This window comes from Cinclus cinclus, chromosome 4 (genome assembly GCF_963662255.1).
Source record: "Cinclus cinclus chromosome 4, bCinCin1.1, whole genome shotgun sequence".
NCBI lineage: Eukaryota > Metazoa > Chordata > Aves > Passeriformes > Cinclidae > Cinclus > Cinclus cinclus.
The window spans coordinates 65,945,677-65,966,339 of NC_085049.1; the positions used below are offsets into that span (position 1 = coordinate 65,945,677).

The window sequence follows — 20,663 nt, forward strand, 5'->3', positions numbered from 1 at the left end:
CAGCTCCACAAGACTCCAGGACTCGCAGCTCCAGCTGCCCCCATTCCTGTCCCTCTCAGAGACTTTTCCTGGGATTGGGACACCTGAGGCTCTGCTGGAGGAGTCCTGGGCTGGAGAAGTTTCTCCCTCTCTCCATCTGGCAGTCCCATCCTCCCCTCCCCTCCCTGGCTGCCTCCCATCTGCCCCCAACCTCACTCATTTTTCCCAAATTGCCCCATCTTTGTTTTTCCCAGGAGACTGAACTGGACAACGTGGACAGCTGGAAACAGGAACAACTCTAATTCAAAGACAAACTGAGTTCACCGTTGGGGTGGGCCCAGGGCTCAGCACGGACAGGGCACAGCAGCCCTGGGCACGGGGGCTGCCTTGGGCACCACAGTCATGGCCCCAGCTGGGAATGGTTGCCAGAACTGGATCAGCTCATCCTGCTGCTCAGGTTTTCTTTCCCTTCAGGAACTGCAGGAGCTCCAGCACCAGATTCAGGAATTTCCCCAGGATTTGTTGTTGGAATGAAATCACCGTAGAATCCTCTGGTTCTGGGTTGGGATTCTCCAGATCGCTCAAATCTGAGTCCGGCTCAGGCTCTTCCTCTGGTTCCGGGGGTGGCAGTGGGAAGGGCTCTGCAGGAGGAACATCAGTTCCTGGTGGGAGCAATCCCATCTGCACCTGGATCCAGGTGTGGAAGTGCTGGGTGGAGGTGAACACCCCGGGTCGCTTGGCCCCGGCACAGCCTCGGCCCCAGCTGGCCAGTCCCACCAGCCAGAAGTAGTCACCAACGTTGTCCTTGCAGACCAGAGGTCCCCCGATGTCCCCCTGCACCCAGAGAGAGGGGTCAGGGGCTGCTGCCATTGCTCTTCCCATCCCGACCCCGCCAGAGCCGCGTTCCTGGCTGGATTCCCATGGGAAGGCTCTGCTCTGGGGCTGGGGGCTCCAGGCTGGCAGCAGGATGGGGCTGGTTCAGGGTGGGCTCTCTCTCATCTCTGCACAGTCAGCAGGGTTGGGCAGGGAATGGATATTCCAGGATATCCACACCTGGGGGTGCTGGGAGCACCAGGTGGGCTCTGTGGGCAGTGGCAGGCCTTGGGGACAAGGGGACACTGGGCAGGGACACACGGATGGGCAAGGGACACATGGATGGGCAAGGGAAACTCATCAGTGGAAGGGCCCTTGGGATGGGAGGACACCGGGCAACGCCCAGCCAGTGCCAGGCTGTGTTTGGGACCCCTGTGCTGGGTGTCAGGGATTCCATGGGGCTGTGTTTGGGGTCCCTGTGCCCCAGACCCTGTGCCCACGCCCACACCTGGCAGGTGTCGATGCCGCCCCGCGGGTACCCCGCGCGCAGGTCCTGGGGGTGCACGGCCCCCCCGTACCAGCGGCTGCTGTTGCAAAGCTGGACGTCCATGAGCTGCACCTTGGCCTCCTGCAGCACCAGGCGTGGGCTCCGGGCTGCGGGCACAGAGGGCACTGAGCACCCGGCACCGGCCTGGGCACAGCCCCTTGCCCAGGGCCGGGCTGTGCCCCTGTCCCTCTCTGGCCCTGCCCAAGGCTCCGGGGCACGGCCCAGATGTGGCTCGGGCCAGCTTTGGCCTCTGCCCCGGGCCGGCCCGGCCGTGTCCCTGTGGTTGCCAACCCCTCCTCAGCCCCGTGGGGCACTGACCGCTGCCCGGGGTGGCTCTCCAGCCCGCAATGTAGCAGGTTTTCAGCTCGGGCACTGCCAGGGAGCTGTCGGGCACACAGCCCAGCTGGATGTAGTCGCTGCACTCCACGGGCTGGTCCATCCTCAGGAGGTCAATGTTGCTCCTGGCCGTGGCGGCCACGTAGCCATTGTGCACCAGGATCTGCTTGATCTGGAACACCTCGGCCTTGTGGCCCGGCTTAGCCAGATCCGTGGGCCCGATCAGCACCTTCCAGTGGAAGACAGCAGTGGGAGGGCCATGGAGAGTGACAGGGAGCAGAGGCAGGACCAGGGAATGCCTGGGCTGTCCCAGCCCAGCCATTCGCAGCCTTCTTTGTCCCGCAGCAGGGAGGGGAGGCAGCCGCGGAACAGCACAGGGTGCTGCAAGCTGGGCACCTGTCCCTGCCATGGGGACATCCCTGACCCTGCCTTACGGACATTGCTGTCCCTGCCACAGGGACATCCAGGATCCTGCTGCGGGGTCATCCCTGTCCCTGCTGTGGGGACATCTGTGACCTTTCATGGGCACATCCCTGATCCTCTTGTAGGGACATTCCTGATATTGTTGGGCTCTCATCCCTGTCCCTGTAGGGTCCCATCCCTGTCCCTGCTGGGTCCCAACACTGTTCCTGCTGGGGTCCCATCCCTTTCCCTGTTGGGATCCCAACACTGTTCCTGCTGGGATCCCATCTCTGTCCCTGTTGGGATGCCATCCCTTTCCCTGTTGGGATCCCATCCCTGTCCCTGCTCCTCCTTACCCTGCCCTAACCAAGCAGCTGGCCACTGTCAGCACTCACTGGGGGTGGATGAGTGCCCCCAAGCACATGTGCCACGTGCCATTGTCCAAGGTGGCCTGGATGCTGATGACACCAGGCCAGGCCCCTGGGTGGACCCCAGTGCCACCCATGTCCTGCGAGGTGTCTTCGAAGGAATCCCAGGATCCATAGTCAGAGTCCTGGGAATTTTCGGGAACCAGCGATCTGTGGTCGAAGGCCATGGGCCGGAGCCCGCAGGTGCCTCTGGAAGCACAAAGCCATCAATGCCCTGCTCGGGGACAGCAGGGACAGGGACCCCCAAGGGGCTCCTCTGTGCCCAGGCTGTGCCAGGGACCCCCCGAATGTCCCTGAGCCCCCCGGGGACACTGACCTGCACGTGTCCCAGGTGGCCCCCACGGGCCAGGTCAGGGCCAGCAGGACGAGCAGTCCCAGCAAAGCCATCGGTGCCAGCGCAGGTGGCAGAGGCAGGACCGAGGTGTCACCTCTGGTGCCCACCGCCCTGGCAGTGCCCATGGTGCCACCAGGCCAGGCTGATGTTACACAGGGGCCGGTTCCATGTGTAGGGCATGGTGGCCTCAGGTAGGGCACAGGGGGGCTCAGAGCTGTGGAACCCTGGAATGGTTTGGGTGGGAGGGACCTGAAGGATCCCACTGGATCAGAGGGCATGTCCTGGATCCAGGGATCCCAGTCTCCTGGCACCCAGGGCACAGTGGGGGCAGTGGGATGGGGCAGCTCAGAGCCAGGAGCTGGTAACACAGGGGACAGCTCTGTGTGGAAGCTGCAGCTCAGGGTGGCACCTGCAGCAGCTCCACAAGACTCCAGGACTCGCAGCTCCAGCTGCCCCCATTCCTGTCCCTCTCAGAGACTTTTCCTGGGATTGGGACACCTGAGGCTCTGCTGGAGGAGTCCTGGGCTGGAGAAGTCCATGAGCCGCACCTTGGCCTCCTGCAGCACCAGGCGTGGGCTCCGGGCTGCGGGCACAGAGGGCACTGAGCACCCGGCACCGGCCTGGGCACAGCCCCTTGCCCAGGGCCGGGCCGTGCCCCTGTCCCGCTCTGGCCCTGCCCAAGGCTCCGGGGCACGGCCCAGATGTGGCTCGGGCCTGCTTTGGCCTCTGTCCCGGGCCGGCCCGGCCGTGTCCCTGTGGTTGCCAACCCCTCCTCAGCCCCGTGGGGCACTGACCGCTGCCCGGGGTGGCTCTCCAGCCCGCAATGTAGCAGGTTTTCAGCTCGGGCACTGCCAGGGAGCTGTCGGGCACACAGCCCAGCTGGATGTAGTCGCTGCACTCCACGGGCTGGTCCATCCTCAGGAGGTCAATGTTGCTCCTGGCCGTGGCGGCCACGTAGCCATTGTGCACCAGGATCTGCTTGATCTGGAACACCTCGGCCTTGGGGCCCGGCTTAGCCAGATCCGTGGGCCCGATCAGCACCTTCCAGTGGAAGACAGCAGTGGGAGGGCCATGGAGAGTGACAGGGAGCAGAGGCAGGACCAGGGAATGCCTGGGCTGTCCCAGCCCAGCCATTCGCAGCCTTCTTTGTCCCGCAGCAGGGAGGGGAGGCAGCCGCGGAACAGCACAGGGTGCTGCAAGCTGGGCACCTGTCCCTGCCATGGGGACATCCCTGACCCTGCCTTACGGACATTGCTGTCCCTGCCACAGGGACATCCAGGATCCTGCTGCGGGGTCATCCCTGTCCCTGCTGTGGGGACATCTGTGACCTTTCATGGGCACATCCCTGATCGTCTTGTAGGGACATTCCTGATATTGTTGGGCTCTCATCCCTGTCCCTGCAGGGTCCCATCCCTGTCCCTGCTGGGTCCCAACACTGTTCCTGCTGGGATCCCATCCCTTTCCCTGTTGGGATCCCAACACTGTTCCTGCTGGGATCCCATCTCTGTCCCTGTTGGGATGCCATCCCTTTCCCTGTTGGGATCCCATCCCTGTCCCTGCTCCTCCTTACCCTGCCCTAACCAAGCAGCTGGCCACTGTCAGCACTCACTGGGGGTGGATGAGTGCCCCCGAGCACATGTGCCACGTGCCATTGTCCAAGGTGGCCTGGATGCTGATGACACCAGGCCAGGCCCCTGGGTGGACCCCAGTGCCACCCATGTCCTGCGAGGTGTCTTCGAAAGAATCCCAGGATCCATAGTCAGAGTCCTGGGAATTTTCGGGAACCAGCGATCTGTGGTCGAAGGCCATGGGCCGGAGCCCGCAGGTGCCTCTGGAAGCACAAAGCCATCAATGCCCTGCTCGGGGACAGCAGGGACAGGGACCCCCAAGGGGCTCCTCTGTGCCCAGGCTGTGCCAGGGACCCCCCGAATGTCCCTGAGCCCCCCGGGGACACTGACCTGCACGTGTCCCAGGTGGCCCCCACGGGCCAGGTCAGGGCCAGCAGGACGAGCAGTCCCAGCAAAGCCATCGGTGCCAGCGCAGGTGGCAGAGGCAGGACCGAGGTGTCACCTCTGGTGCCCACCGCCCTGGCAGTGCCCATGGTGCCACCAGGCCAGGCTGATGTTACACAGGGGCCGGTTCCATGTGTAGGGCATGGTGGCCTCAGGTAGGGCACAGGGGGGCTCAGAGCTGTGGAACCCTGGAATGGTTTGGGTGGGAGGGACCTGAAGGATCCCACTGGATCAGAGGGCATGTCCTGGATCCAGGGATCCCAGTCTCCTGGCACCCAGGGCACAGTGGGGGCAGTGGGATGGGGCAGCTCAGAGCCAGGAGCTGGTAACACAGGGGACAGCTCTGTGTGGAAGCTGCAGCTCAGGGTGGCACCTGCAGCAGCTCCACAAGACTCCAGGACTCGCAGCTCCAGCTGCCCCCATTCCTGTCCCTCTCAGAGACTTTTCCTGGGATTGGGACACCTGAGGCTCTGCTGGAGGAGTCCTGGGCTGGAGAAGTTTCTCCCTCTCTCCATCTGGCAGTCCCATCCTCCCCTCCCCTCCCTGGCTGCCTCCCATCTGCCCCCAACCTCACTCATTTTTCCCAAATTGCCCCATCTTTGTTTTTCCCAGGAGACTGAACTGGACAACGTGGACAGCTGGAAACAGGAACAACTCTAATTCAAAGACAAACTGAGTTCACCGTTGGGGTGGGCCCAGGGCTCAGCACGGACAGGGCACAGCAGCCCTGGGCACGGGGGCTGCCTTGGGCACCACAGTCATGGCCCCAGCTGGGAATGGTTGCCAGAACTGGATCAGCTCATCCTGCTGCTCAGGTTTTCTTTCCCTTCAGGAACTGCAGGAGCTCCAGCACCAGATTCAGGAATTTCCCCAGGATTTGTTGTTGGAATGAAATCACCGTAGAATCCTCTGGTTCTGGGTTGGGATTCTCCAGATCGCTCAAATCTGAGTCCGGCTCAGGCTCTTCCTCTGGTTCCGGGGGTGGCAGTGGGAAGGGCTCTGCAGGAGGAACATCAGTTCCTGGTGGGAGCAATCCCATCTGCACCTGGATCCAGGTGTGGAAGTGCTGGGTGGAGGTGAACACCCCGGGTCGCTTGGCCCCGGCACAGCCTCGGCCCCAGCTGGCCAGTCCCACCAGCCAGAAGTAGTCACCAACGTTGTCCTTGCAGACCAGAGGTCCCCCGATGTCCCCCTGCACCCAGAGAGAGGGGTCAGGGGCTGCTGCCATTGCTCTTCCCATCCCGACCCCGCCAGAGCCGCGTTCCTGGCTGGATTCCCATGGGAAGGCTCTGCTCTGGGGCTGGGGGCTCCAGGCTGGCAGCAGGATGGGGCTGGTTCAGGGTGGGCTCTCTCTCATCTCTGCACAGTCAGCAGGGTTGGGCAGGGAATGGATATTACAGGATATCCACACCTGGGCGTGCTGGGAGCACCAGGTGGGCTCTGTGGGCAGTGGCAGGCCTTGGGGACAAGGGGACACTGGGCAGGGACACACGGATGGGCAAGGGACACATGGATGGGGAAGGGAAACTCATCAGTGGAAGGGCCCTTGGGATGGGAGGACACCGGGCAACGCCCAGCCAGTGCCAGGCCGTGTTTGGGACCCCTGTGCTGGGTGTCAGGGATTCCATGGGGCTGTGTTTGGGGTCCCTGTGCCCCAGACCCTGTGCCCACGCCCACACCTGGCAGGTGTCGATGCCGCCCCGCGGGTACCCCGCGCACAGGTCCTGGGGGTGCACGGCCCCCCCGTACCAGCGGCTGCTGTTGCAAAGCTGGACGTCCATGAGCTGCACCTTGGCCTCCTGCAGCACCAGGCGTGGGCTCCGGGCTGCGGGCACAGAGGGCACTGAGCACCCGGCACCGGCCTGGGCACAGCCCCTTGCCCAGGGCCGGGCCGTGCCCCTGTCCCGCTCTGGCCCTGCCCAAGGCTCTGGGGCACGGCCCAGATGTGGCTCGGGCCTGCTTTGGCCTCTGCCCCGGGCCGGCCCGGCCGTGTCCCTGTGGTTGCCAACCCCTCCTCAGCCCCGTGGGGCACTGACCGCTGCCCGGGGTGGCTCTCCAGCCCGCAATGTAGCAGGTTTTCAGCTCGGGCACTGCCAGGGAGCTGTCGGGCACACAGCCCAGCTGGATGTAGTCGCTGCACTCCACGGGCTGGTCCATCCTCAGGAGGTCAATGTTGCTCCTGGCCGTGGCGGCCACGTAGCCATTGTGCACCAGGATCTGCTTGATCTGGAACACCTCGGCCTTGTGGCCCGGCTTAGCCAGATCCGTGGGCCCGATCAGCACCTTCCAGTGGAAGACAGCAGTGGGAGGGCCATGGAGAGTGACAGGGAGCAGAGGCAGGACCAGGGAATGCCTGGGCTGTCCCAGCCCAGCCATTCGCAGCCTTCTTTGTCCCGCAGCAGGGAGGGGAGGCAGCCGCGGAACAGCACAGGGTGCTGCAAGCTGGGCACCTGTCCCTGCCATGGGGACATCCCTGACCCTGCCTTACGGACATTGCTGTCCCTGCCACAGGGACATCCAGGATCCTGCTGCGGGGTCATCCCTGTCCCTGCTGTGGGGACATCTGTGACCTTTCATGGGCACATCCCTGATCGTCTTGTAGGGACATTCCTGATATTGTTGGGCTCTCATCCCTGTCCCTGTAGGGTCCCATCCCTGTCCCTGCTGGGTCCCAACCCTGTTCCTGCTGGGATCCCATCCCTTTCCCTGTTGGGATCCCAACACTGTTCCTGCTGGGATCCCATCTCTGTCCCTGTTGGGATGCCATCCCTTTCCCTGTTGGGATCCCATCCCTGTCCCTGCTCCTCCTTACCCTGCCCTAACCAAGCAGCTGGCCACTGTCAGCACTCACTGGGGGTGGATGAGTGCCCCCGAGCACATGTGCCACGTGCCATTGTCCAAGGTGGCCTGGATGCTGATGACACCAGGCCAGGCCCCTGGGTGGACCCCAGTGCCACCCATGTCCTGCGAGGTGTCTTCGAAAGAATCCCAGGATCCATAGTCAGAGTCCTGGGAATTTTCGGGAACCAGCGATCTGTGGTCGAAGGCCATGGGCCGGAGCCCGCAGGTGCCTCTGGAAGCACAAAGCCATCAATGCCCTGCTCGGGGACAGCAGGGACAGGGACCCCCAAGGGGCTCCTCTGTGCCCAGGCTGTGCCAGGGACCCCCCGAATGTCCCTGAGCCCCCCGGGGACACTGACCTGCACGTGTCCCAGGTGGCCCCCACGGGCCAGGTCAGGGCCAGCAGGACGAGCAGTCCCAGCAAAGCCATCGGTGCCAGCGCAGGTGGCAGAGGCAGGACCGAGGTGTCACCTCTGGTGCCCACCGCCCTGGCAGTGCCCATGGTGCCACCAGGCCAGGCTGATGTTACACAGGGGCCGGTTCCATGTGTAGGGCATGGTGGCCTCAGGTAGGGCACAGGGGGGCTCAGAGCTGTGGAACCCTGGAATGGTTTGGGTGGGAGGGACCTGAAGGATCCCACTGGATCAGAGGGCATGTCCTGGATCCAGGGATCCCAGTCTCCTGGCACCCAGGGCACAGTGGGGGCAGTGGGATGGGGCAGCTCAGAGCCAGGAGCTGGTAACACAGGGGACAGCTCTGTGTGGAAGCTGCAGCTCAGGGTGGCACCTGCAGCAGCTCCACAAGACTCCAGGACTCGCAGCTCCAGCTGCCCCCATTCCTGTCCCTCTCAGAGACTTTTCCTGGGATTGGGACACCTGAGGCTCTGCTGGAGGAGTCCTGGGCTGGAGAAGTTTCTCCCTCTCTCCATCTGGCAGTCCCATCCTCCCCTCCCCTCCCTGGCTGCCTCCCATCTGCCCCCAACCTCACTCATTTTTCCCAAATTGCCCCATCTTTGTTTTTCCCAGGAGACTGAACTGGACAACGTGGACAGCTGGAAACAGGAACAACTCTAATTCAAAGACAAACTGAGTTCACCGTTGGGGTGGGCCCAGGGCTCAGCACGGACAGGGCACAGCAGCCCTGGGCACGGGGGCTGCCTTGGGCACCACAGTCATGGCCCCAGCTGGGAATGGTTGCCAGAACTGGATCAGCTCATCCTGCTGCTCAGGTTTTCTTTCCCTTCAGGAACTGCAGGAGCTCCAGCACCAGATTCAGGAATTTCCCCAGGATTTGTTGTTGGAATGAAATCACCGTAGAATCCTCTGGTTCTGGGTTGGGATTCTCCAGATCGCTCAAATCTGAGTCCGGCTCAGGCTCTTCCTCTGGTTCCGGGGGTGGCAGTGGGAAGGGCTCTGCAGGAGGAACATCAGTTCCTGGTGGGAGCAATCCCATCTGCACCTGGATCCAGGTGTGGAAGTGCTGGGTGGAGGTGAACACCCCGGGTCGCTTGGCCCCGGCACAGCCTCGGCCCCAGCTGGCCAGTCCCACCAGCCAGAAGTAGTCACCAACGTTGTCCTTGCAGACCAGAGGTCCCCCGATGTCCCCCTGCACCCAGAGAGAGGGGTCAGGGGCTGCTGCCATTGCTCTTCCCATCCCGACCCCGCCAGAGCCGCGTTCCTGGCTGGATTCCCATGGGAAGGCTCTGCTCTGGGGCTGGGGGCTCCAGGCTGGCAGCAGGATGGGGCTGGTTCAGGGTGGGCTCTCTCTCATCTCTGCACAGTCAGCAGGGTTGGGCAGGGAATGGATATTACAGGATATCCACACCTGGGCGTGCTGGGAGCACCAGGTGGGCTCTGTGGGCAGTGGCAGGCCTTGGGGACAAGGGGACACTGGGCAGGGACACACGGATGGGCAAGGGACACATGGATGGGGAAGGGAAACTCATCAGTGGAAGGGCCCTTGGGATGGGAGGACACCGGGCAACGCCCAGCCAGTGCCAGGCCGTGTTTGGGACCCCTGTGCTGGGTGTCAGGGATTCCATGGGGCTGTGTTTGGGGTCCCTGTGCCCCAGACCCTGTGCCCACGCCCACACCTGGCAGGTGTCGATGCCGCCCCGCGGGTACCCCGCGCACAGGTCCTGGGGGTGCACGGCCCCCCCGTACCAGCGGCTGCTGTTGCACAGCTGGACGTCCATGAGCTGCACCTTGGCCTCCTGCAGCACCAGGCGTGGGCTCCGGGCTGCGGGCACAGAGGGCACTGAGCACCCGGCACCGGCCTGGGCACAGCCCCTTGCCCAGGGCCGGGCTGTGCCCCTGTCCCTCTCTGGCCCTGCCCAAGGCTCCGGGGCACGGCCCAGATGTGGCTCGGGCCTGCTTTGGCCTCTGCCCCGGGCCGGCCCGGCCGTGTCCCTGTGGTTGCCAACCCCTCCTCAGCCCCGTGGGGCACTGACCGCTGCCCGGGGTGGCTCTCCAGCCCGCAATGTAGCAGGTTTTCAGCTCGGGCACTGCCAGGGAGCTGTCGGGCACACAGCCCAGCTGGATGTAGTCGCTGCACTCCACGGGCTGGTCCATCCTCAGGAGGTCAATGTTGCTCCTGGCCGTGGCGGCCACGTAGCCATTGTGCACCAGGATCTGCTTGATCTGGAACACCTCGGCCTTGTGGCCCGGCTTAGCCAGATCCGTGGGCCCGATCAGCACCTTCCAGTGGAAGACAGCAGTGGGAGGGCCATGGAGAGTGACAGGGAGCAGAGGCAGGACCAGGGAATGCCTGGGCTGTCCCAGCCCAGCCATTCGCAGCCTTCTTTGTCCCGCAGCAGGGAGGGGAGGCAGCCGCGGAACAGCACAGGGTGCTGCAAGCTGGGCACCTGTCCCTGCCATGGGGACATCCCTGACCCTGCCTTACGGACATTGCTGTCCCTGCCACAGGGACATCCAGGATCCTGCTGCGGGGTCATCCCTGTCCCTGCTGTGGGGACATCTGTGACCTTTCATGGGCACATCCCTGATCGTCTTGTAGGGACATTCCTGATATTGTTGGGCTCTCATCCCTGTCCCTGTAGGGTCCCATCCCTGTCCCTGCTGGGTCCCAACCCTGTTCCTGCTGGGATCCCATCCCTTTCCCTGTTGGGATCCCAACACTGTTCCTGCTGGGATCCCATCTCTGTCCCTGTTGGGATGCCATCCCTTTCCCTGTTGGGATCCCATCCCTGTCCCTGCTCCTCCTTACCCTGCCCTAACCAAGCAGCTGGCCACTGTCAGCACTCACTGGGGGTGGATGAGTGCCCCCGAGCACATGTGCCACGTGCCATTGTCCAAGGTGGCCTGGATGCTGATGACACCAGGCCAGGCCCCTGGGTGGACCCCAGTGCCACCCATGTCCTGCGAGGTGTCTTCGAAAGAATCCCAGGATCCATAGTCAGAGTCCTGGGAATTTTCGGGAACCAGCGATCTGTGGTCAAACGCCATGGGCCGGAGCCCGCAGGTGCCTCTGGAAGCACAAAGCCATCAATGCCCTGCTCGGGGACAGCAGGGACAGGGACCCCCAAGGGGCTCCTCTGTGCCCAGGCTGTGCCAGGGACCCCCCGAATGTCCCTGAGCCCCCCGGGGACACTGACCTGCACGTGTCCCAGGTGGCCCCCACGGGCCAGGTCAGGGCCAGCAGGACGAGCAGTCCCAGCAAAGCCATCGGTGCCAGCGCAGGTGGCAGAGGCAGGACCGAGGTGTCACCTCTGGTGCCCACCGCCCTGGCAGTGCCCATGGTGCCACCAGGCCAGGCTGATGTTACACAGGGGCCGGTTCCATGTGTAGGGCATGGTGGCCTCAGGTAGGGCACAGGGGGGCTCAGAGCTGTGGAACCCTGGAATGGTTTGGGTGGGAGGGACCTGAAGGATCCCACTGGATCAGAGGGCATGTCCTGGATCCAGGGATCCCAGTCTCCTGGCACCCAGGGCACAGTGGGGGCAGTGGGATGGGGCAGCTCAGAGCCAGGAGCTGGTAACACAGGGGACAGCTCTGTGTGGAAGCTGCAGCTCAGGGTGGCACCTGCAGCAGCTCCACAAGACTCCAGGACTCGCAGCTCCAGCTGCCCCCATTCCTGTCCCTCTCAGAGACTTTTCCTGGGATTGGGACACCTGAGGCTCTGCTGGAGGAGTCCTGGGCTGGAGAAGTCCATGAGCCGCACCTTGGCCTCCTGCAGCACCAGGCGTGGGCTCCGGGCTGCGGGCACAGAGGGCACTGAGCACCCGGCACCGGCCTGGGCACAGCCCCTTGCCCAGGGCCGGGCCGTGCCCCTGTCCCGCTCTGGCCCTGCCCAAGGCTCCGGGGCACGGCCCAGATGTGGCTCGGGCCTGCTTTGGCCTCTGTCCCGGGCCGGCCCGGCCGTGTCCCTGTGGTTGCCAACCCCTCCTCAGCCCCGTGGGGCACTGACCGCTGCCCGGGGTGGCTCTCCAGCCCGCAATGTAGCAGGTTTTCAGCTCGGGCACTGCCAGGGAGCTGTCGGGCACACAGCCCAGCTGGATGTAGTCGCTGCACTCCACGGGCTGGTCCATCCTCAGGAGGTCAATGTTGCTCCTGGCCGTGGCGGCCACGTAGCCATTGTGCACCAGGATCTGCTTGATCTGGAACACCTCGGCCTTGTGGCCCGGCTTAGCCAGATCCGTGGCCCCGATCAGCACCTTCCACTGGAAGACAGCAGTGGGAGGGCCATGGAGAGTGACAGGGAGCAGAGGCAGGACCAGGGAATGCCTGGGCTGTCCCAGCCCAGCCATTCGCAGCCTTCTTTGTCCCGCAGCAGGGAGGGGAGGCAGCCGCGGAACAGCACAGGGTGCTGCAAGCTGGGCACCTGTCCCTGCCATGGGGACATCCCTGACCCTGCCTTACGGACATTGCTGTCCCTGCCACAGGGACATCCAGGATCCTGCTGCGGGGTCATCCCTGTCCCTGCTGTGGGGACATCTGTGACCTTTCATGGGCACATCCCTGATCCTCTTGTAGGGACATTCCTGATATTGTTGGGCTCTCATCCCTGTCCCTGTAGGGTCCCATCCCTGTCCCTGCTGGGTCCCAACACTGTTCCTGCTGGGGTCCCATCCCTTTCCCTGTTGGGATCCCAACACTGTTCCTGCTGGGATCCCATCTCTGTCCCTGTTGGGATGCCATCCCTTTCCCTGTTGGGATCCCATCCCTGTCCCTGCTCCTCCTTACCCTGCCCTAACCAAGCAGCTGGCCACTGTCAGCACTCACTGGGGGTGGATGAGTGCCCCCGAGCACATGTGCCACGTGCCATTGTCCAAGGTGGCCTGGATGCTGATGACACCAGGCCAGGCCCCTGGGTGGACCCCAGTGCCACCCATGTCCTGCGAGGTGTCTTCGAAAGAATCCCAGGATCCATAGTCAGAGTCCTGGGAATTTTCGGGAACCAGCGATCTGTGGTCGAAGGCCATGGGCCGGAGCCCGCAGGTGCCTCTGGAAGCACAAAGCCATCAATGCCCTGCTCGGGGACAGCAGGGACAGGGACCCCCAAGGGGCTCCTCTGTGCCCAGGCTGTGCCAGGGACCCCCCGAATGTCCCTGAGCCCCCCGGGGACACTGACCTGCACGTGTCCCAGGTGGCCCCCACGGGCCAGGTCAGGGCCAGCAGGACGAGCAGTCCCAGCAAAGCCATCGGTGCCAGCGCAGGTGGCAGAGGCAGGACCGAGGTGTCACCTCTGGTGCCCACCGCCCTGGCAGTGCCCATGGTGCCACCAGGCCAGGCTGATGTTACACAGGGGCCGGTTCCATGTGTAGGGCATGGTGGCCTCAGGTAGGGCACAGGGGGGCTCAGAGCTGTGGAACCCTGGAATGGTTTGGGTGGGAGGGACCTGAAGGATCCCACTGGATCAGAGGGCATGTCCTGGATCCAGGGATCCCAGTCTCCTGGCACCCAGGGCACAGTGGGGGCAGTGGGATGGGGCAGCTCAGAGCCAGGAGCTGGTAACACAGGGGACAGCTCTGTGTGGAAGCTGCAGCTCAGGGTGGCACCTGCAGCAGCTCCACAAGACTCCAGGACTCGCAGCTCCAGCTGCCCCCATTCCTGTCCCTCTCAGAGACTTTTCCTGGGATTGGGACACCTGAGGCTCTGCTGGAGGAGTCCTGGGCTGGAGAAGTTTCTCCCTCTCTCCATCTGGCAGTCCCATCCTCCCCTCCCCTCCCTGGCTGCCTCCCATCTGCCCCCAACCTCACTCATATTTCCCAAATTGCCCCATCTTTGTTTTTCCCAGGAGACTGAACTGGACAACGTGGACAGCTGGAAACAGGAACAACTCTAATTCAAAGACAAACTGAGTTCACCGTTGGGGTGGGCCCAGGGCTCAGCACGGACAGGGCACAGCAGCCCTGGGCACGGGGGCTGCCTTGGGCACCACAGTCATGGCCCCAGCTGGGAATGGTTGCCAGAACTGGATCAGCTCATCCTGCTGCTCAGGTTTTCTTTCCCTTCAGGAACTGCAGGAGCTCCAGCACCAGATTCAGGAATTTCCCCAGGATTTGTTGTTGGAATGAAATCACCATAGAATCCTCTGGTTCTGGGTTGGGATTCTCCAGATCGCTCAAATCTGAGTCCGGCTCAGGCTCTTCCTCTGGTTCCGGGGGTGGCAGTGGGAAGGGCTCTGCAGGAGGAACATCAGTTCCTGGTGGGAGCAATCCCATCTGCACCTGGATCCAGGTGTGGAAGTGCTGGGTGGAGGTGAACACCCCGGGTCGCTTGGCCCCGGCACAGCCTCGGCCCCAGCTGGCCAGTCCCACCAGCCAGAAGTAGTCACCAACGTTGTCCTTGCAGACCAGAGGTCCCCCGATGTCCCCCTGCACCCAGAGAGAGGGGTCAGGGGCTGCTGCCATTGCTCTTCCCATCCCGACCCCGCCAGAGCCGCGTTCCTGGCTGGATTCCCATGGGAAGGCTCTGCTCTGGGGCTGGGGGCTCCAGGCTGGCAGCAGGATGGGGCTGGTTCAGGGTGGGCTCTCTCTCATCTCTGCACAGTCAGCAGGGTTGGGCAGGGAATGGATATTACAGGATATCCACACCTGGGGGTGCTGGGAGCACCAGGTGGGCTCTGTGGGCAGTGGCAGGCCTTGGGGACAAGGGGACACTGGGCAGGGACACACGGATGGGCAAGGGACACATGGATGGGGAAGGGAAACTCATCAGTGGAAGGGCCCTTGGGATGGGAGGACACCGGGCAACGCCCAGCCAGTGCCAGGCCGTGTTTGGGACCCCTGTGCTGGGTGTCAGGGATTCCATGGGGCTGTGTTTGGGGTCCCTGTGCCCCAGACCCTGTGCCCACGCCCACACCTGGCAGGTGTCGATGCCGCCCCGCGGGTACCCCGCGCACAGGTCCTGGGGGTGCACGGCCCCCCCGTACCAGCGGCTGCTGTTGCAAAGCTGGACGTCCATGAGCCGCACCTTGGCCTCCTGCAGCACCAGGCGTGGGCTCCGGGCTGCGGGCACAGAGGGCACTGAGCACCCGGCACCGGCCTGGGCACAGCCCCTTGCCCAGGGCCGGGCTGTGCCCCTGTCCCTCTCTGGCCCTGCCCAAGGCTCCGGGGCACGGCCCAGATGTGGCTCGGGCCTGCTTTGGCCTCTGCCCCGGGCCGGCCCGGCTGTGTCCCTGTGGTTGCCAACCCCTCCTCAGCCCCGTGGGGCACTGACCGCTGCCCGGGGTGGCTCTCCAGCCCGCAATGTAGCAGGTTTTCAGCTCGGGCACTGCCAGGGAGCTGTCGGGCACACAGCCCAGCTGGATGTAGTCGCTGCACTCCACGGGCTGGTCCATCCTCAGGAGGTCAATGTTGCTCCTGGCCGTGGCGGCCACGTAGCCATTGTGCACCAGGATCTGCTTGATCTGGAACACCTCGGCCTTGGGGCCCGGCTTAGCCAGATCCGTGGCCCCGATCAGCACCTTCCAGTGGAAGACAGCAGTGGGAGGGCCATGGAGAGTGACAGGGAGCAGAGGCAGGACCAGGGAATGCCTGGGCTGTCCCAGCCCAGCCATTCGCAGCCTTCTTTGTCCCGCAGCAGGGAGGGGAGGCAGCCGCGGAACAGCACAGGGTGCTGCAAGCTGGGCACCTGTCCCTGCCATGGGGACATCCCTGACCCTGCCTTACGGACATTGCTGTCCCTGCCACAGGGACATCCAGGATCCTGCTGCGGGGTCATCCCTGTCCCTGCTGTGGGGACATCTGTGACCTTTCATGGGCACATCCCTGATCCTCTTGTAGGGACATTCCTGATATTGTTGGGCTCTCATCCCTGTCCCTGTAGGGTCCCATCCCTGTCCCTGCTGGGTCCCAACACTGTTCCTGCTGGGGTCCCATCCCTTTCCCTGTTGGGATCCCAACACTGTTCCTGCTGGGATCCCATCTCTGTCCCTGTTGGGATGCCATCCCTTTCCCTGTTGGGATCCCATCCCTGTCCCTGCTCCTCCTTACCCTGCCCTAACCAAGCAGCTGGCCACTGTCAGCACTCACTGGGGGTGGATGAGTGCCCCCGAGCACATGTGCCACGTGCCATTGTCCAAGGTGGCCTGGATGCTGATGACACCAGGCCAGGCCCCTGGGTGGACCCCAGTGCCACCCATGTCCTGCGAGGTGTCTTCGAAAGAATCCCAGGATCCATAGTCAGAGTCCTGGGAATTTTCGGGAACCAGCGATCTGTGGTCGAAGGCCATGGGCCGGAGCCCGCAGGTGCCTCTGGAAGCACAAAGCCATCAATGCCCTGCTCGGGGACAGCAGGGACAGGGACCCCCAAGGGGCTCCTCTGTGCCCAGGCTGTGCCAGGGACCCCCCGAATGTCCCTGAGCCCCCCGGGGACACTGACCTGCACGTGTCCCAGGCGGCCCCCACGGGCCAGGTCAGGGCCAGCAGGACGAGCAGTCCCAGCAAAGCCATCGGTGCCAGCGCAGGTGGCAGAGGCAGGACCGAGGTGTCACCTCTGGTGCCCACCGCCCTGGCAGTGCCCATGGTGCCACCAGGCCAGGCTGATGTTACACAGGGGCCGGTTCCATGTGTAGGGCATGGTGGCCTCAGGTAGGGCACAGGGGGGCTCAGAGCTGTGGAACCCTGGAATGGTTTGGGTGGGAGGGACCTGAAGGATCCCACTGGATCAGAGGGCATGTCCTGGATCCAGGGATCCCAGTCTCCTGGCACCCAGGGCACAGTGGGGGCAGTGGGATGGGGCAGCTCAGAGCCAGGAGCTGGTAACACAGGGGACAGCTCTGTGTGGAAGCTGCAGCTCAGGGTGGCACCTGCAGCAGCTCCACAAGACTCCAGGACTCGCAGCTCCAGCTGCCCCCATTCCTGTCCCTCTCAGAGACTTTTCCTGGGATTGGGACACCTGAGGCTCTGCTGGAGGAGTCCTGGGCTGGAGAAGTTTCTCCCTCTCTCCATCTGGCAGTCCCATCCTCCCCTCCCCTCCCTGGCTACCTCCCATCTGCCCCCAACCTCACTCATTTTTCCCAAATTGCCCCATCTTTGTTTTTCCCAGGAGACTGAACTGGACAACGTGGACAGCTGGAAACAGGAACAACTCTAATTCAAAGACAAACTGAGTTCACCGTTGGGGTGGGCCCAGGGCTCAGCACGGACAGGGCACAGCAGCCCTGGGCACGGGGGCTGCCTTGGGCACCACAGTCATGGCCCCAGCTGGGAATGGTTGCCAGAACTGGATCAGCTCATCCTGCTGCTCAGGTTTTCTTTCCCTTCAGGAACTGCAGGAGCTCCAGCACCAGATTCAGGAATTTCCCCAGGATTTGTTGTTGGAATGAAATCACCGTAGAATCCTCTGGTTCTGGGTTGGGATTCTCCAGATCGCTCAAGTCTGAGTCCGGCTCAGGCTCTTCCTCTGGTTCCGGGGGTGGCAGTGGGAAGGGCTCTGCAGGAGGAACATCAGTTCCTGGTGGGAGCAATCCCATCTGCACCTGGATCCAGGTGTGGAAGTGCTGGGTGGAGGTGAACACCCCGGGTCGCTTGGCCCCGGCACAGCCTTGGCCCCAGCTGGCCAGTCCCACCAGCCAGAAGTAGTCACCAACGTTGTCCTTGCAGACCAGAGGTCCCCCGATGTCCCCCTGCACCCAGAGAGAGGGGTCAGGGGCTGCTGCCATTGCTCTTCCCATCCCGACCCCGCCAGAGCCGCGTTCCTGGCTGGATTCCCATGGGAAGGCTCTGCTCTGGGGCTGGGGGCTCCAGGCTGGCAGCAGGATGGGGCTGGTTCAGGGTGGGCTCTCTCTCATCTCTGCACAGTCAGCAGGGTTGGGCAGGGAATGGATATTCCAGGATATCCACACCTGGGGGTGCTGGGAGCACCAGGTGGGCTCTGTGGGCAGTGGCAGGCCTTGGGGACAAGGGGACACTGGGCAGGGACACACGGATGGGCAAGGGACACATGGATGGGCAAGGGAAACTCATCAGTGGAAGGGCCCTTGGGATGGGAGGACACCGGGCAACGCCCAGCCAGTGCCAGGCCGTGTTTGGGACCCCTGTGCTGGGTGTCAGGGATTCCATGGGGCCGTGTTTGGGGTCCCTGTGCCCCAGACCCTGTGCCCACGCCCACCCCTGGCAGGTGTCGATGCCGCCCCGCGGGTACCCCGCGCACAGGTCCTGGGGGTGCACGGCCCCCCCGTACCAGCGGCTGCTGTTGCAAAGCTGGACGTCCATGAGCCGCACCTTGGCCTCCTGCAGCACCAGGCGTGGGCTCCGGGCTGCGGGCACAGAGGGCACTGAGCACCCGGCACCGGCCTGGGCACAGGCCCTTGCCCAGGGCTGGGCCGTGCCCCTGTCCCGCTCTGGCCCTGCCCAAGGCTCCGGGGCACGGCCCAGATGTGGCTCGGGCCTGCTTTGGCCTCTGCCCCGGGCCGGCCCGGCCGTGTCCCTGTGGTTGCCAACCCCTCCTCAGCCCCTGGGGCACTGACCGCTGCCCGGGGTGGCTCTCCAGCCCGCAATGTAGCAGGTTTTCAGCTCGGGCACTGCCAGGGAGCTGTCGGGCACACAGCCCAGCTGGATGTAGTCGCTGCACTCCACGGGCTGGTCCATCCTCAGGAGGTCAATGTTGCTCCTGGCCGTGGCGGCCACGTAGCCATTGTGCACCAGGATCTGCTTGATCTGGAACACCTCGGCCTTGTGGCCCGGCTTAGCCAGATCCGTGGCCCCGATCAGCACCTTCCACTGGAAGACAGCAGTGGGAGGGCCATGGAGAGTGACAGGGAGCAGAGGCAGGACCAGGGAATGCCTGGGCTGTCCCAGCCCAGCCATTCGCAGCCTTCTTTGTCCCGCAGCAGGGAGGGGAGGCAGCCGCGGAACAGCACAGGGTGCTGCAAGCTGGGCACCTGTCCCTGCCATGGGGACATCCCTGACCCTGCCTTACGGACATTGCTGTCCCTGCCACAGGGTCATCCAGGATCCTGCTGCGGGGTCATCCCTGTCCCTGCTGTGGGGACATCTGTGACCTTTCATGGGCACATCCCTGATCCTCCTGTAGGGACATTCCTGATATTGTTGGGCTCTCATCCCTGTCCCTGTAGGGTCCCATCCCTGTCCCTGCTGGGTCCCAACCCTGTTCCTGCTGGGATCCCATCCCTTTCCCTGTTGGGATCCCAACACTGTTCCTGCTGGGATCCCATCTCTGTCCCTGTTGGGATGCCATCCCTTTCCCTGTTGGGATCCCATCCCTGTCCCTGCTCCTCCTTACCCTGCCCTAACCAAGCAGCTGGCCACTGTCAGCACTCACTGGGGGTGGATGAGTGCCCCCGAGCACATGTGCCACGTGCCATTGTCCAAGGTGGCCTGGATGCTGATGACACCAGGCCAGGCCCCTGGGTGGACCCCAGTGCCACCCATGTCCTGCGAGGTGTCTTCGAAAGAATCCCAGGATCCATAGTCAGAGTCCTGGGAATTTTCGGGAACCAGCGATCTGTGGTCGAAGGCCATGGGCCGGAGCCCGCAGGTGCCTCTGGAAGCACAAAGCCATCAATGCCCTGCTCGGGGACAGCAGGGACAGGGACCCCCAAGGGGCTCCTCTGTGCCCAGGCTGTGCCAGGGACCCCCCGAATGTCCCTGAGCCCCCCGGGGACACTGACCTGCACGTGTCCCAGGTGGCCCCCACGGGCCAGGTCAGGGCCAGCAGGACGAGCAGTCCCAGCAAAGCCATCGGTGCCAGCGCAGGTGGCAGAGGCAGGACCGAGGTGTCACCTCTGGTGCCCACCGCCCTGGCAGTGCCCATGGTGCCACCAGGCCAGGCTGATGTTACACAGGGGCCGGTTCCATGTGTAGGGCATGGTGGCCTCAGGTAGGGCACAGGGGGGCTCAGAGCTGTGGAACCCTGGAATGGTTTGGGTGGGAGGGACCTGAAGGATCCCACTGGATCAGAGGGCATGTCCTGGATCCAGGGATCCCAGTCTCCTGGCACCCAGGGCACAGTGGGGGCAGTGGGATGGGGCAGCTCAGAGCCAGGAGCTGGTAACACAGGGGACAGCTCTGTGTGGAAGCTGCAGCTCAGGGTGGCACCTGCAGCAGCTCCACAAGACTCCAGGACTCGCAGCTCCAGCTGCCCCCATTCCTGTCCCTCTCAGAGACTTTTCCTGGGATTGGGACACCTGAGGCTCTGCTGGAGGAGTCCTGGGCTGGAGAAGTTTCTCCCTCTCTCCATCTGGCAGTCCCATCCTCCCCTCCCCTCCCTGGCTACCTCCCATCTGCCCCCAACCTCACTCATTTTTCCCAAATTGCCCCATCTTTGTTTTTCCCAGGAGACTGAACTGGACAACGTGGACAGCTGGAAACAGGAACAACTCTAATTCAAAGACAAACTGAGTTCACCGTTGGGGTGGGCCCAGGGCTCAGCACGGACAGGGCACAGCAGCCCTGGGCACGGGGGCTGCCTTGGGCACCACAGTCATGGCCCCAGCTGGGAATGGTTGCCAGAACTGGATCAGCTCATCCTGCTGCTCAGGTTTTC

The 20,663-nt window shown here is 63.7% G+C and overlaps 4 protein-coding genes across 4 annotated transcripts; all 4 read right to left on the reverse strand.

Annotated features, from left to right (window-relative positions):
- Window positions 1–191: 191 nt before the first annotated feature.
- On the reverse strand, window positions 192–8,194 carry LOC134043816 (acrosin-like). The gene is given in 11 exon segments (XM_062492548.1): window positions 192–242; window positions 520–813; window positions 1,301–1,446; window positions 1,658–1,904; window positions 3,388–3,422; window positions 3,634–3,880; window positions 5,675–6,043; window positions 6,531–6,676; window positions 6,894–7,153; window positions 7,664–7,924; window positions 8,052–8,194. Coding segments are annotated over 11 exon segments (2,199 nt in total).
- A 734-nt stretch (window positions 8,195–8,928) lies between these two features.
- Window positions 8,929–11,448, reverse strand: LOC134043817 (acrosin-like; the record flags this gene model as incomplete). The annotated part of the gene is given in 5 exon segments (XM_062492549.1): window positions 8,929–9,297; window positions 9,785–9,930; window positions 10,148–10,407; window positions 10,918–11,178; window positions 11,306–11,448. Coding segments are annotated over 5 exon segments (1,179 nt in total), but the record flags the coding sequence as incomplete, so codon positions are not given.
- An 83-nt stretch (window positions 11,449–11,531) lies between these two features.
- Window positions 11,532–16,606, reverse strand: LOC134043818 (acrosin-like). Its single transcript, XM_062492550.1, is given in 8 exon segments — window positions 11,532–11,537; window positions 11,872–11,906; window positions 12,118–12,370; window positions 14,159–14,527; window positions 15,015–15,160; window positions 15,372–15,635; window positions 16,146–16,408; window positions 16,536–16,606. Coding segments are annotated over 8 exon segments (1,407 nt in total).
- An 806-nt stretch (window positions 16,607–17,412) lies between these two features.
- LOC134043819 (acrosin-like) lies at window positions 17,413–19,859 on the reverse strand (the record flags this gene model as incomplete). Its single annotated transcript, XM_062492551.1, is given in 5 exon segments — window positions 17,413–17,781; window positions 18,263–18,414; window positions 18,625–18,877; window positions 19,412–19,661; window positions 19,789–19,859. Coding segments are annotated over 5 exon segments (1,095 nt in total), but the record flags the coding sequence as incomplete, so codon positions are not given.
- Window positions 19,860–20,663: the final 804 nt, after the last annotated feature.